At 58.3% G+C, this 15,900-nt stretch overlaps 1 protein-coding gene across 18 annotated transcripts in view; it reads right to left on the bottom strand.

Annotated features, from left to right (window-relative positions):
• AHNAK (AHNAK nucleoprotein) overlaps nucleotides 1-15,900 on the bottom strand; it is a 102,389-nt gene that overhangs the window by 81,163 nt on the left and 5,326 nt on the right. For 10 of the 18 annotated variants that reach the window (XM_029956540.1, XM_029956543.1, XM_029956544.1 and 7 more), the window contains exons 1-5: nucleotides 15,776-15,894; nucleotides 5,287-5,384; nucleotides 4,849-5,005; nucleotides 4,274-4,461; nucleotides 7-3,361 (exon numbers count right to left, since the gene is read on the bottom strand). In XM_029956540.1, coding sequence (XP_029812400.1) covers nucleotides 7-3,361; nucleotides 4,274-4,461; nucleotides 4,849-5,005 — 3,700 coding nt within the window. In that variant the 5' untranslated portion in view covers nucleotides 5,287-5,384; nucleotides 15,776-15,894. Of the gene's footprint in view, nucleotides 1-6; nucleotides 3,362-4,273; nucleotides 4,462-4,848; nucleotides 5,006-5,286; nucleotides 5,385-13,470; nucleotides 13,490-14,631; nucleotides 14,731-14,814; nucleotides 14,893-15,775; nucleotides 15,895-15,900 lie in introns of those variants that run through there. The other 8 variants (XM_029956541.1, XM_029956535.1, XM_029956550.1 and 5 more) reach the window with 6 other exon arrangements.

Here is a 15,900-nt window from a genome sequence, read left to right as displayed (position 1 = left end):
TGGGGCCTTTGATGTCCACATCTGGCACTTTCATTTCACCTTCTATCTTGGGCACAGACACATCCACATCCCCTTTCACTTTGGGGCCTTTCAAGTGTAAGTCCACATCAGGCATGGAGATCTTGGGGGTCTTGAAGTGCATCTCAGGCATCTTAAATTTGGGGCCCTTCAGCTTCCCTTCTGGACCTTCAAGGCTCACTTCCGGGGCTTCAATGTCAACTGTGGGTCCAGAGATGTCAATGTCAGCTTTGGGCAGGTTCATATCCACTTCTGGGCCCTCCCCTTTGAGGCTGGGTATGCTGAACTTGGGCATTTTCATTTTCGGCATTTTCAGGCTCCAGTCTGCACCTTGGACTTCCACATCTGGTGCTTTAATGTCCACCTTAGGTCCTCTGATGTCCACATCTGGAACTTTCATTTCACCTTCTATTTTTGGTGCAGACACATCTAGAGATCCTTTCATTTTGGGTCCTTTAAGATCCAAGTCGACATCAGGCAGAGTCATCTTAGGGGCTTTGAAGTGCATCTCTGGCATCTTAAACTTGGGACCTTTCAGCTTCCCTTCTGGTCCTTCAAGGCTCAAATCTGGAGCACTAATATCTACCTTGGGTGCAGAAATGTCCACATCAGCCTTTGGGAGATTCACATCCACTTCTGGGCCTTCCCCTTTGAGGCTGGGCATGGTAAATTTGGGCATTTTCATCTTGGGCATCTTTAGATTCCACTCAGGACTGTGAACTTCAACATCAGGGGCACTGATGTCTACTTTTGGCCCTTTGAGTTCCCCTTCCAGCTTTGGCACTGTAACATCATAGTCTCCTTTTACCTTGGGACCTTTCATATGCAAATCCACGTCAGGCATAGAGATCTTTGGGGCCTTGATATTCATTTCAGGCATCTTAAACTTGGGACCCTTCAGCTTTCCTTCAGGTCCTTCAATATTCACATCCGGAACTTCAACATCCACTGTGGGTCCTGAGATGTCCATGTCTGTCTTGGGCAGGTTCACATCCACTTCTGGGCCCTCTGCTTTGAAGCCAGGCATGCTGAACTTGGGCATTTTCATCTTGGGCATCTTCAGGTGCCAATCTGGGCCACGAACATCAACGTCTGGAGCATCAATATCCACTTTGGCGCTTTTAAGTTCAACATCAGGAACTTTCATCTCACCTTCAGCTTTTGGCACTGTGACATCATATTCCCCTTTTACCTTAGGGCCTTTCAAATGTAAGTCCACATCTGGCATGGAGATCTTTGGGGCTTTGATATTCATCTCAGGCATCTTAAACTTAGGTCCCTTCAATTTCCCTTCTGGTCCCTCAATGCTCACATCTGGAGCACTAACATCTACCTTGTGCCCAGAAACATCCACATCTGCCTTGGGAAGATTCACATCCATTTCTGGGCCCTCTGCTTTGAGCCCTGGAACACTGAACTTGGGCATTTTCATCCTGGGCATCTTCAGATGCCAGTCTGGGCCGTGAATGTCCACATCTGGGGCATCAATGTCCATTTTGGGGCCTTTCAGTTCTCCTTCAAGCTTTGGGGCTGTTACATCATATTCTCCTTTTACCTTTGGGCCTTTAACATGTAAATCTACATCAGGCATGGAGATCTTTGGTGTCTTGACACTCACTTCAGGCAGCTTGATATCAGGGCCTTTAAGTTTGCCTCCCAGGCCTCCTACGTTGACATTCGGGGCCTCCACGTTGACCTTGGGCCCTGAAATACTGATGTCTCCTTTGGGTAGTTTCACATCTACATCTGGGCCTTCCCCTCCAACTCCTGAAGTGCTGAACTTGGGCATTTTCAGGTTCCATTCTGGGCCATGAACTTCCACATCTGGGGCACTAACATCCACTTTGGGTCCTTTGATGTCAACTTGAGGGACTTTGACTTTCCCTTCTCCTTTTGGGAGTACAACATCCACACCCCCTTTCACTTTAGGGGCAGCCACATTTAAGTCTACATCTGCCATAGTGATCCCGTAGGTGCCTGTTTTCCCAGAAGGACTACTAAGCTTGGGTCCTGTCAAAGTTCCCTCAAGGCTAGGTGTCTCTATGTCCACTTTGGCGCCTTTCATTGCCACGTGAGGGCCTTTAACATCACCGTGCACCCCAGGGGCAGAAACCTTAATATCTCCTTTCAGTTTAGGAGACCCAAGGCTCAGATCCACATCCTGCATGGAGATTTTAGGTTTCTGAATAATCATTTCAGGAGTCTTGACTTTCATACCCTTCACCTTCCCTTCCAGCCCCCCAGCTGCAACTTCAGGCAGACTGACGTTCCCAGAGACCCCAGGAAGAGTCACATCACCTGTGGGCAGTGTCACATCAATGCCAGCTCCCTCTCCCTTAGAACCTGATACAGAGAATTTGGGAACTTTCATCTTGGGCATGTTCAGTTTGCCACCAGGCCCATGAATATCAACGTCAGGGGCTTGAACTTCCACGTTGGAGCTGGTGACAGTGCCCTCCATCTTGGGCACAGAGACATCCACCCCTATGCTCCCCTGTGGCTTGGCACCTTTCAGGCCTAGACCAGTCTCAAGCGATGGCCCAGTGATTTGGGGGCCTTTCAGCTTCCCCTCAAGCCCCTCAACATTGGCAGAAGGAGCGCAGACTTCTAGCTGAGGGGTCTGGATGTTCCCACCGATGGTCAGGCCTGGCTTGCCGCCCTTGTGCCCCGCAGAGAATTCAGGGGCAGAAACATTCAACCCTGCCACTGGCGCCTGGCTCTTGGGCCCTGTTGAGACACCGAATTTTGGCACCTTCATCGTGGGGATTTTAATCTTCCCGTTACTGCCACTCTCAAGAGCTGGGTCCTGCACTTCTACTGCCCCGCCCCCAAGAGAAGACGAAACGTCCACTCCTGGAACTTGGACCCCTCCTTTGCCACCCAAGTCCAAGCCCTTTGCACTGACACTGACGCCCGGGCTTCCCACCTTTATCCCAGGCATGGTGACCTGGAGCTTCGAGTGGCCAGCGCCTTGGAGCTCTGGGACCGAAGCGGAAATGGAACCCGCTCGGATGTCCACAACAGAGCCTGCGGTCGGAGACGCTGCCCCTGAGCCCGAGGGCAGTCTGATCACTGTCTTGCCAGGGTGGGTGTCCACATCCACAGTGGAGATTTCAGTCAGTTCATGCCGTGGAATCTTGATCTTGAACTCAGGGCTGCTGATATCGATGTCCTTGGCACCTTCACGGCCCGTCACATCAACAGTGTAGGCTGTGACCCTTCTAGTCACTGTGATGGTGCGGCTCTGGGTCTCCCCAGGATCCCCTTCTACTCCATCCTCCGACTTCAGCCGAGGCTTGATCTTCGTGGTGTAGATGCGCTGGTACTCCTCATCATCCCCGCTCTGCAGAAAGACATGCCCGGCAGAGGTTGAAGCAGGGTCTGCCCGAGTTACAGACGCCCGGCCACAGCCCAGCCAACAACATGGCTGCCTGCTTCCCAAAGATGCTGGGACCCGAACGGAGACCCAGGGGGCCTTCTGGGGCGGAGCAAAGGGGGCTGAAGAAAGGGGTTGACAGCCATCTCACAGGAGGAAAGCAAATTATTTGGGGAAACTCCGGGAAGCAAGAGCCATGGGGAGAAAAGCAGGGTAGACTCCCCCGCACTGTGTAGAGGAAGGATTTACAATCCGTTCTAGATTCAGATCAGCCTGTCAAGTTCCTGGGATGCCTCCGGGGTGACCATGTCTGTGTGGACTTGACCCTTTAGGCTCTCGACTCTCAACTCACTGGCTTATTTAATCGGAAAGGAGAATCCTCCCAGGGACCTTGCAGAAGGCATTTGTTGAGACTCACTGTGTGTGGATTAACACTGTCCCTTCGAGGTCCCGTTCTGTGTTAAGTAAACAAGCCAGTAGAAGGAGCCAGGAAATGTCCCTCAGGCACTTTGCTGCCCAGCCTCTGAGTCCGGGCCTCTGGAAGTTGAAAACCGCTGCCCAGTGCTGGGCACCTGTGAGACTACTTTGAAGATTCCCGCAAAGCAGGTGCCCTTCCTCCTCGCATCTAGGACCCGACAGCGGGGGTTGGGTTCCCACACTGGGGGCACCCTGACGGAAGACAATTCAGAGCGACATTAGCCACACACCACACACAAATAGGAACCCACAGACTGGCTCGACAGAGAATACACAAGAGAGAAAAGAGAAGAAGGAACCACAGGAGACGTCCAGCAGGCAGACGCAAGGCTCGGGACGTGGCCGGCAGGTGGGCGTGGCCAGAGGGAGCTCAGGGTGCAGACGGGCCGCCGAGGCACTCACCAGAACCACCTCGGAGCTGTGCGAGCTGAAGACTTCATGGGTCCAGGTCTGGCCGGGCTCGGGGGAGCGGTCCCCCTTGCGGTGAAGCTTCAGGCCCACGGTGTGGTGCCCCATGGTGTTCAGCAGCTGCGTCACCTCACCTGACTGCAGGTTGTCAAAGTAGATGGTGGCACCCACAATCTGGTCCCCTGAACAGGGAGGAGCAAGAAGCGGGTGAGGGTCTCAGGGAAATAGCACACAGCCACCCCGTGCCGGGGCCTCGGACTGACTTACGTCTAATGCACCTCACAAACACCCCTCAAGGCAGGTGCGGTACGGCATGTGGTACAGAAGAAGAAACTGAGGCTGAGTGAGGCCAACTAATTTGTCCAAAGCGGGAGAGCAGTGGAGCCCCTGGGACTGGGGACGACATCCCCCCCACCCTCCGCTGCCGCCTGCCCCAATGGACACAGAGGGGGCAGGGGAGGGTGGGGCTCGGGGACCGACCATCCTGACGCCCCCAGGACTGTGCCCTTCCGCCCACCCCCCTCCTCCATCCCACCACAGCACCCAGCCCGCACCCTGGCGTGACTCACCCTCCTTGACCACCCCAGTGCGGGCCGCAGGGGAGTTCTGCATCACCTCCTGCACAAAGACACCGTCGTCCCTCTGGGCGATGGTGAGCCCGTGGGAGCCGCTGCCCTGCCAGTTGGGCAGCAGCAGCTCCCGGGTCGTTTCCTCCTCCTTCTCCATCTGGGGATGAGGTAAGGAAACGGGGCTCAGGACTGTGGAGGCTCGAGGAGATGAGAAAGCCAAGAATCTCTGCTGCTGTGAGCTCCCGGGGAATGAAGCAGTGTCTCCGAGGGGCCTGACTCCACTGTGCAAATGTCCCAAGGCACCAGAGAGAATTTGGAAAGTGCACACTGGTTGCAACCGACCTCGATGGTAGCCAGCCCCTCATCCCTTCCACAGGGCCCTGCCTCCCAATGCCACAGAGGGCCCGTCCCCTCCCCCACACCCTCCCTCCCACGGACCTTTTGCAGGACTCAGTTCTGGAGCGGATGCCTTGCCAGGAGCCCGCCCCTCCTTCCTGTCTTCTCAGTCTCTCTCGTCGGGAATCTCGGTCACCGGCCTAGGGAAAAGCAGACAGGGATGCTCACACCCAACAACGGGGTTGCCCAGGACCCTGAGCGCAAAAGATGGTGGAGTGCTCTGCTCTCCAGGCCAGACCAAAGCCTCAACCTTCTGCACTGTCATCCTATTCAGACGTGTCTCTCCAGCCCAGGATCACGGAAAGGGGGGGTTCAGGGGAGGCCAGACTCAAGCTACCCACCCTGGCTCAGCATCTTCCCAGCTGTGTGTGTGTGTGTCACCCTAGCCAAGCCACTCGACTTCTCTCAACATCCGTTTCCTCGTCTGTGAAAAATGGAGATGGTACAGGACCTCCCAGAGGACTGAAGGAGAAAGAGCGTGTGTGAAAAGCTCTGGTGCACACGAGCTTCCCCATACACACCTCCCTCGGTGGGTTCTTTCTAACAGCTCCAGGAGGGCCATGTTACCATCCCCATTTTACAGATGCAAAGACTGAGACTGCGGGGGCGGGGGGCAGTCATCTCGGGGCCCACAGTGAGAGCACCACTCAGCCTGGGCTCTGAGTCCACAACGGTCTCCCCTACACCGAATCAGGTCTGCAGCAGTCACCCGTTCCCCAGCACTGGGGGTGAGTGGCAGCCCTGATGACAAGAACGGTGGTGCCCTCCTTCCCCTGGTGACACACAATGACGCTGGCTCACCCGATCTAACCCAGTCCTGAGGACCAGGGGGGACCCTCACCAGCTGGGAGCTCTGGGCATAGCAGCTGACAAAAAAGAAGGCCCAAGCCCTCCAGGGCCGGCCCCCGCCCCAGAGGCCTGAATACAGCTGAGCTGCCTCGGGGTCACGGTGAGTCAGGGCCCATCTGGCTGCCCACACTGGGCCCTGAGCCAGCGCCCCATAGGCACTTCGGAGCAAAGATGCCCTCTGGCCACAGGATGAGCTGTCAGCGGCACAGGTGCCCTGGGAAGACACGAGGCGGGACTCTGGATACAGCCAGGGCCCACAGCCACCCACAGAGAACGGTGGTGGCACTGTCACCCAGAAGCATGGTCTGTGAAACCATGGGGGGAGGGGTGCTAAAAATCACGCCGAGCTTCACCCAAAGCCCCACCCTGAAGCTGTTTACATTCAGAAATTAGTCCACCGATCGATCAATACATGTACCCTGATAGCATCTTGCATGTCCAACACTGTACCAGACACGGCAGAGAAAACCAGCAAGGGACACACAGCGCCACCCCGCCCCCCATTCCACGCCGCGTTAGATTGTACCTAATGTCCCTCGCACATCCTCCCCACGTTTCCTGGATGCCCTCCATGTGCCAGATGGGGAGATTTAAAAGACTTAGTTCCTGCCCCGGATATAAATTATGAGCAAGGTGCTCTGGGCGTGACCCATTTAGCCTCAGAATGTTCCAGAAGCTTTATGAGCCTTCTGGTGGGTGGGGGGATGAAATATAAAAGGAAAGAAAGGGGCAAAAAGAACCTATTATTGGCCAGCTTTTTTTTTTTTTATGTTTATTTTTGAGAGAGAGAAAGGGAGAGAGACACAGTGCAAGTAAAGGAGGGGCAGAAAGGGGGAAAACACAAATCCTCCAGGCTCCCAGCACAGAGTTCGATGCAGGGCTCGAACTCACAAACCGTGAGATCAGGACTGGAGCCGAAGTCGGATGCCCAGCTGACCGAGCCACCCAGGGGCCCCTTTGCCAGCTTTCTTGAAAGGGTTAGAGTTTGCCTCCGAGGATGGGACTGTGTCTCTTGGAAACTCACGGGCACTTAGCAGTTGTGGGGTCAGGCAGATCACATAGACCCCAGTCCTCCCCCCGCCATGAACTCATACAGGCAATACTTATGACACAGGTGCCGCCTACGCGGTGAGTGGCCTGTGGGCACCAGGGTGAGTTGGGTAATCCCCATCCCTCCGGACGGACAGATATGCCAAGCAGGAGAGCCACCACAGGAAGTCACGAGGACCCTTCCCAACAAACAGCGAAGCTGCACGTGAAAGGCGCCTCTGCCCGGTGGCCAGCACCGGGAAGCCAGCCCTGCAGACAGGGAGCCCAGCCGGGAAGGGCAGGCATGGAAAAGGCTTCCAGTCCGAGGGCTGCTCTCATCTCGGAAGCCATAACCCCCTTAGCACCCCACTCTTCCTCCTCGAGCAGGGCCCCTTCTCTCTGCCCAGTATCCTGGTCCTGAGCCAGCAGTCGGCAGGGGGGCGGAGACGAGAGCCAGCTCACCCTCACCCACAGCTCAGCCCCACCCTCCCTCCTTCCCTGATGAGTCACTGAGGCCGCAACAGCTCCAGACATGCAAAGGGTCACGCCTAAATCCAGATAGACAAAGTGCTTCCTCGGCCAGACCCCTGGGTGCCAGAGGGGCTGGGGCTTCAGTGGAGACAGGCCAGGTGTCCCCAGATGCACAGCTCAGAGGTTCAGGAGGGACCCGCTAGCGCACCGGAGCCCGGGCGCCTTAGATAAGGAGGGGGAGAGAGCCATCTCCCCTCCAGGTGAAGCCTCCAGGACCCGCGAAAGAACAGGAGCCTTTGGACCCAGGGCTGCAGGGTGGCACCGGCAGGGGCCCCCCCACCTCCTGCTGGCTGCCCAAGCTCAGGGTTGTCTTTCTGGCACAGCCAGGAGCAACTCCCCTCCCCTCCCACCTGCCCTGGGCCATTCAGGTAGCCAGACATGGGGGTGCTGGGGTGGGATTCGAGGTGGCAAGGGGCTGTTTTACGCATCTGAGTCCCAGCGCTCCGTCTCTCCCACATCCCTGGAGCTCGCACCAAACTTTGATAGATGGTCCCTCCTTCTCACACACACACAAGTCCAGCAATGCCTCGCTTCCCCTGGGGCACTGAGGGCCCTGCCCTGCGGTTACCCAAAGGAGGGGGTTTGGAACTTGGGGGAATTCTGCACATTCAGCCGAGATTGAAAAGTCTTTGGAGCTGGAAGACATCTGAAAGCCATGGTGTCGACATGGTAGCTGCATTAATTTAGATTATATTATATTAATGTCGGTTAAGTGTCTAACTCTCACGGTTTGTGATATGGAGCCCTACATCGGACTCTGCGCTCACCGCTTGGGGTTCTCTCTCTCTCTCTCTCTTTCTCCGCTCCTCCCCCACACTCTCTCTCCCTCAAAAATAAATAAATAAACATGAAAAAAATTAACTGGGGCACCTGGGTGGCTCCGTTGGTTAAGTATCCGACTCCGGCTCAGGTCATGATCCCACATGGTTCGTGATTTCAAACCCCGCATCTGGCTCTGTGCTGACAGCTCAGAGTCTTGGAGCCTGCTTCAGGTTCTGTGTCTCCCCTTTCTCTCTGCCCCTCTCCTGCTCATGCTCTCTCACTCTCTCTCTCAAAATAATAAACATTAAAAACATATTTTTAGGGGCGCCTGGGTGGCTCAGTCAGTTAAGCGTCCGACTTCAACTCAGGTCATGATCTCATGATTCATGAGTTCGAGCCCTGCGTTGGGCTCTGGGATGACAGCTCGGAGCCTGGAGCCTGCTTCAGATTCTGTGTGTGTGTGTCTCTCTCTCTCTGCCCCTCCCCTGCTCATGCTCTGTCTCTCAAAACTAAATAAACATTAAAAAAGTTTTTTTAAATACTTAAAAAATAAAAACATACTTTTAATAAAATGAAACAAACCAAATTAAAATTTTAGTTCGTTGCTTGCAGGAGTCACATTTCAAGAGCTCACAGCCACACAAGGGCGTTAGACACGGCAGGTGGGCAACACTTCCGGCAGGGCCGAAAGTCCCTGTGGGACAGCACTGTCTGGTATTTACAGATGGGGAAGGCGAGATCCAGAGAGGGGAGAACAGGAGAGTGTTGGAGCCCCAGGACCCCCATCTGCCAGCTCCCTAGCTTGAGGCCCACCCGACACTGGCTCACAGTGTCCTTCATGATGGGAGGGACTAGAGGGGAGACCCTCTAAGGCAGAGGACTGCTTAGAAGTCAGAGAGAAGTCAGTCCGCCCCATCTGTAAGGCCGAGAGACCTAAGGCCTCAGGGTCACACACACTGACGCAGGCCAGAAGCAGCGAGAGAAGAACAGAATGAGGCTGTCTTGTCAATTCAAAACTACAAAGAGGATGTCCAGCCCCTCTGTGGATTGGGGACAAGACCCTGGTGGGTCCAGGAAGCCCAGGGCAGAGGGTCCCTGCAGAGGTGGCGTCCAGAGAAACGTCTTCCCCCCACTGCTCTTAGGGAACAGACACAGTCCCTTCCTCCCAAGAGCCAGCATGAAGTCGGCCTTGGGGAAATGGGGCACGGGCAGGAGGTCCAGCCTAGTTGCTGCTACAGCGAAAAACAGCCTTGCAGCCAGCGTCAGTGTCAAGATGACAGGAACTGATAGACACACCCTCCCGGAGATAGGGCCACGGGCTTCAGTGCCTCCATGCATCAAACCTGAAGACAGGAGGCGCACCGGAAGGGGTACAAGTTTGAGTATCTGTCACCCACAGGACGGACACCGGAGGTGGCACTCCTGTCCACTGGGGGGGGGGGGGGGACACCAAGAGTGGTGGAACCTCTACCCAGCACAGCGACACGGGCACGAGTGATCGGACCCACCACCCACACAAGGCAGGGAGAGCCATTCCCCCAACCACCACTACGCTATGACTCACACCCAAGGTAGAGACCTCCACCAGAGCCAAAGTCCCAAGCGCTTATACTAGGATGAGAGGGTAGGATATTCAATGAAAAGAGAGACACACCCAGAGAGGCAATCGACGTTCCTAAACACCGGGCAGCGAAGAGGAAGAAAAAGCCCCACATGGACCGAAAACCCCAACAGAGAGCGAAAAAGAGAATTCTGCACTGCTCCTGGGGTGTCCTAGCTCCACGCCTGGGGTCTCATGCCAGACACAATCCTGTGTGATTAATAGTTAACGTCCTGGTTTCAGAGACACAGCAACAGGCCCCCAGAGGCAAGATGACTCCACCCAAGGATGAGCTAGAGTTGAGACGCAAGCCCGGGTCTCTAAGACTCTGTGACTCCAAAGCAAACGGTCTTTTGCGAGGGGGAGGGATGGAGGCACAAATAAATACACACACAGGATGAGAAACCACAAAGAAAGATGCACAAGAGAGATACACAGAAAAGAGAGACCTGTACTGGAGAAGGAGGGCCAAAGAGACGCTCACAGGAAGATGGAGAGGCCTCCGTGCACATCTAGAGGGAGATGAGGTGGGAAGGGCATTAACCCCGAGAGAGTGAAGGAAGGACAGATGGATATTCCCGGAGAGGACCCAGAGACCCAGGGAGCAGCAGGAGACATTGCCCGGACAGCAGTGACACCTTTCAAGGGCCAGAAGCACAGGAGGGAGGGCAAGAGGCCACCAGCCTCCTTTGCCCACACATTGGCCACTTCTTGGCCAACACCTTGAGGACAGCAAACCCAGATGGGTAGAGGTCCAGGCATCCTGGAGCCCAGGATCTGAGGGGCCCTCCGGTTCCGGGGCTCATCGAGGCTATGTCTCCAGGAATCAGCCATCCTGAGCTACACAGATCCTAGCTCACCTGTAAGCTTTCCCGGGCCCCAGCCAGCAAGGCCAAGAGAACTGTCCCCTCTGGGGCTTGGGGGACATAAGAGCTACTCTAGAGAAAGGCACAAATAGGGCAAGGCAAGTATTTCCACTCACTGGCAACAGACACCATACGTGGACCCCTCATCCCAGAGGAACAAGGAAAAACAAAGGTGGCATCTCTTTTGGGGCCCAAGCCTTGAAATGGGCTTCTCAGTACGCAGCTGCCACACGTGGAGAGTCATTCTGAGAGAGACAAAGACACAGCGTGTGCACACAGTTGCTCGTCAGCCCTGTTCTCCACCCTTCGCAGCCCTGAACGGGGCCACAACCCCCCCCCCCCCCCCCCCCCCCCCCCCCCCCCCCCCCCCCCCCCCCCCCCCCCCCCCCCCCGCTTCACCTGTCCCAGCAGCCACCTGGTCTGGAAAGCCCCGGGCCCTGCCCATCATGGAGGGTGCCTACACCTGTTACCCAGCTGCCCGGGAGTCCGTGTCTCCCGTCTACCTGGGTGCCCCTGCCCAACTTCTTGCTCCCTGGCTCTCCGGGCCACCCGCCCAGCCCACGACTCCCACCAGGAGGAAGTTCCTCCAACCTCTCTAGCCCTCTCCTCCCCGTCAGCCCCTCACCACCACGGGGAATTTTCTGCACCTCCACTTTGAGGGCATCCCCACTCCTACCCCAACAGCCAGCTACCCACTGGCGTCTTCCATGACACCTCTCTCCACCTCTCTCCCCTGGCCATCCGTGCGCTGCTTCCTCCCACCACTACCACCTCCCCAACCCCCCCCCACCGCCCCCACTCTCAGCAGGGAGGGAGATTCCCTCTTCCTCCCCTGACCAAGAGGGACTCTCCTCCACCTTGTGACGAGCCTGGGCCACCAGCACATTACCCAGCCCAAGTGCCCCAGGCCTGGCCACATAGCCAGGGAAGAGAGAGCCTTTACCCAGGACCGCTGGGACTAAGACACCAACTCTGAGCATGGCAGCCTCCACGGGGCAGGGGTGGTGAAGAACACTCCGTCTCACCCTGGAGGAAGGTTACATGCGGGAGGGTGCAGAAGCTCCTCGACCACAGGCCAGCTCTCCGCCCAGCGGCCAGGCCGCGCTAGTGCAGGGGCTCTGCAGCCAAAGCCAAAGAGCCGCCCCCCAGCCCAGCCGGTGGGCCGGGAGGAGAAGCCGTAATCAGCTCCAGGCACTTCCCCTTCCCCCCCCCCAAGAACCTCCGTTCTGGCCCCCAGGGACAGGGCAGGATGCCCCTCCCTGACCAGCCGTGTGCAGTGCGCCTAGTCCGGCCTTGTCCGGCATCACTCAGCCATCGCCTCGCTCCCAGGGCTGTCCTCACCCTCCCGAGGGCCTCTGGACACAAACTCCAGGACCCAGAACCTTTCCAGGATGGAGAAACTGACTCCAGTGCTTATCTGCAGCCCCTCCAGGCCCCGTGAAACCTCCACCTCCTGGGCAGAGTCCCACTGCTGTCCCCTGCCCTACAAGCCCCAGATGCGGGCAGAGTGACACAGCCAGGACCACCATGCACAGCCAGAGGGCCATCTGCTCACAGGTAATAACACACACCTCCCTGCTAGGACACTGGTGGTCATGGTCACGGGGACGCAAGGCCACAGTGAAACCATCACGCTTGGACGCCAGGCCTCCAGCTACAACAACCCAGCGGTCCCCCAGGTGGGAACCGAGGCCAGGGTGAGGAAGAGGGGCTCTGTCAAAACTCCTGCGCATATAATTTTTCCTGCCAAGCCCCACTGCGGCCCGTCCACGCAGCCCTCTAGCCAGGCAAGGAAAAAACTGAGATTGTTCTGGAAGGCCTGGGAGCCCATCAGGGATGGTCAGAGACCAGGGACATGCCAGCTCCCCGGGAGCCGGGATGAAACCCATGGGGGACAAAGAGAGAGCAAAGGGCCCTAGACATTGGCCACTGCCTGCCCGACTAAAACCAGCACATTCGAAACCATCCCCAGCAGCCGCCTCCCTTCCTCTCCTTCCTCTCCTTGCAAGCACAGGGCACGCACAGTCTTACGATGAGCCCAGCTCCACGGAGAGAAACTTGGGGGCACTGGGGAGTGGGGGGGGGGGGCGGGGAGAGCCGGCAGTGGGAGGGTTCCCATGAAGAGTAGGATCAGCTCTCCTGGTATGCCTCTATCTGTCCCCAGGCGGTTCCCAAGTTCTGAGGAAGGTTAGTGACCACACCCCAGAACCCACACACCCCTCCGCCCCCACAGCTTTGCCCCAACCTCTCAAACCAGCTGCTCAGGCTCTGGGTAGCATGCTCCACCAGGCCCGGCCAGCCAGTTCCACGCTGAGCCAAGGAATCTAGCCTGGCAATGCCCGGGCACCGCCACCCGTTCGGGTGATCCCGGAGACCCCCGCTGCTGGCCTTCTCCCCCACCCATGAATCTCCCATGCTTTACTCTCTCGGGTCCCACCTTAGGCCCCTGACCTGTAGCCTCAGGACCCTGAGCCCAGTCTGGCCGGTACCAGTCCTCCACTCTGTGGGATTAGCTCTTCAAGGAACTGCCCAGACCAGGACCCTCGACAGGACCTCCATGTCGGCAGCACTAAGCCCCACATGACTTACGTGGCTATGTGTCCTTGTTCAATGGCCAATGTCCCCATATATAATCTCTTAAGGACGAGGCTTTAGAGAGAGGCTTAGACACCCTCCAATCCCCACTTCGAACCCTGCAGACTCCATGTCCTCTGCTAGTCCACCTCCCAAGATCCACGTCTTCTCCTTCCCTGCCCCACCCCCACCTCCTTCCAACCACAGCTCACAGCTCAGAGCAAGGAGGTGCCCTTGTGCTCTCCCCACTCTGCACACTCTGCCTACCCAGGGCTGGCCCAACCCATCAATCCCTTTGAGCCAAGGAGAAGGAAGCTTCCCCATTCAGCTTCGGAAAGGAAGTGAGTACCACACCCTGCCCCAGGGCTTTCCCTCCTGGGGGGCAGAGGAAGAGAGGAAAAAGCAAGCAGATTCTGCTCCCCTACTCTGACACAGCGTAGGTGTGAAGGCCTGAAAACGCCTTCCAAAGCATCTTCAATCTCTTCCTCTTCCCTCCCTCCCACTCCGGTGCCTTAACCTATCACTACAGCCCCACACTGTCCCTATGTCCTATGACACCAACGCAGCCCCCACCAGTGCTAGGAGGTGCAAGGAAGGGCAGGTGACCCCTGTCATCAGAGGCTGGATTCTAACACAAGGAACCGTTTCCAAACCAATTCTTGGGAGCCCAGCGATGTGCTGGGGACCCAGAGGTAGATATCGTAACCCCTTCTCCAAAACGCCAGGTCATTCTCTAAGGACCCCACTGCCGTGCGATGATCCCACCCTGCCTTCCCACAAATCCACTCCGCAGAGCAGGGCTCTCAGCGGCCACCGTAGACTCCTTGGGGGCACCTCACCACCACCTCTCTGGAGCCACACCCAGTGGAAGGCGAGAGCACACACCACGCACACACTTCTCCGTGGCCACGTCGTGGGTGCAGGCGCCCAGCTAGAGCCGCCGAGTTGCCCCATCTGCCCGCTCGGCTCCCCTCCCACGCAAGGGGGGCACAGCCAGGCCTGCTCAGACCCCACGTGTCCCTCGCGGCCAGCGCCGCCCAGGGCTGCGCCCCCGCATCCCCGGCCCCGGCACTGCAGGGGGCGCCCAGCCCAGCCAGGGGAGGGCCAGGCCCTCACGCCCTGCACACCCTCTCCTTGCATGGGAAAGCCTTACATAACACGGCTCTCGGAACACACCCTGAGCACTCAGCCTTTCCAACTCCATGGCAGGACGTCGTCCTCCAACCCTCTCTCCAGGAGCGCCCCGCTGGCGCGGAGGGTCCCGAGAACGCACCGAAGCCCTCCTCCGACGCGGAGCCCCGCTCCTGCCCCCGTCTCCCCACACACAGCCCCTTCCTCCCCCTCCCCTTTGCCCCTCACCACTCCTCCCCGAGTTCTGGTTTGAATTAGTCAGCGGCTCCAACCACCACATTCCTCAGGCAGCTGGCGCCGAGCCAGGCGCTGGGGCGGGGGCCATCCCGCCCGGACGAGTTTGGGACTGGGGTGGGGGAGAGCGCGCCGCCCCCGAAGGGGAGGGGCGGTCCCGAGGCCGCCGCACCGCCCACCCCAGTGCCAGTGCCGGAATCTCCCTAATTACGCCCCCCACCCCCACCCGTCCCGCCGGGGGGCGCGCTGCTAACGACCAGGCGGCGCGGCCCCGGGGGAAGAAGGGAGTCTTCTGGAGCCGGGAACGCGGAGCGGCCAGACTAGGGCGGGGCAGCTGGAGGGGGGCTGAGAAAGGGAGAGGCCGGTGGTACAGAACTGGGTGGGGCCGGGCAGACTCGGGACGCGAAGTTTGGGGCGGAGGTGTGGGGAGCGGGGAGGGACGGCGGAGGGGGCGCGGGAGCGCTGGGGCTCCGGGAGGGGCCGAGGGGCCGCGGCGGCGACCTCGGAAATTTCTCCAGTAAACACGGAATAGGAGCGGGAACGGTGCGCTGAGCCACCGCCCCAAGAAGGAGGGGATGGGACCGGAGCCACCAGCCCCTACCCGCCCCCCCCCCCGCCCCCTGCCACCGCGGACCAAGAACAGGGCTCCCTGCCGTGCAGTAGAATCAACAGTGAGCCCTCGAGAGAAATAAGTACTGGAGCAAAGCACGCTTCGGAGCGATTTTCCAACTTTGCCCAACTTGTGCCCCACCTCCGGAGGCACAGTTCGGCTCCAGGACGCGCGACGCGTCGCCTCTCTGCGCGGCCCCGAGACTGCCCAGCTTTGCTCCACGCCGTTTGAATCGTCGCGGTGCGCCTGGCCCAAGAGCCCGGCCCAGACCCTGCAGCCCACCTCCCCTCGCGCGTTCGCGGAGTCCGGTTCCCGCGGCGCAGCGGTGCGCCCCGTGCCCCCTACCTGCGCGCTCAGCCCCGGGGCACTGCCATAGCCCGCGCGGGGCTCCAGGTCGCGGTGCTGCGGCTGCTGCAGGCAGCGAGCCCCGGTCGGGGCGGGTCCGGCAGGGCGGGCGGTGCAGTCCCCGC

The sequence above is a fragment of the Suricata suricatta genome, chromosome 11 (assembly GCF_006229205.1).
Source record: "Suricata suricatta isolate VVHF042 chromosome 11, meerkat_22Aug2017_6uvM2_HiC, whole genome shotgun sequence".
Lineage (NCBI taxonomy): Eukaryota > Metazoa > Chordata > Mammalia > Carnivora > Herpestidae > Suricata > Suricata suricatta.
The sequence above is the reverse complement of the archived record's forward strand: the minus strand, read 5'-3'. Positions and strand labels throughout refer to the sequence as shown.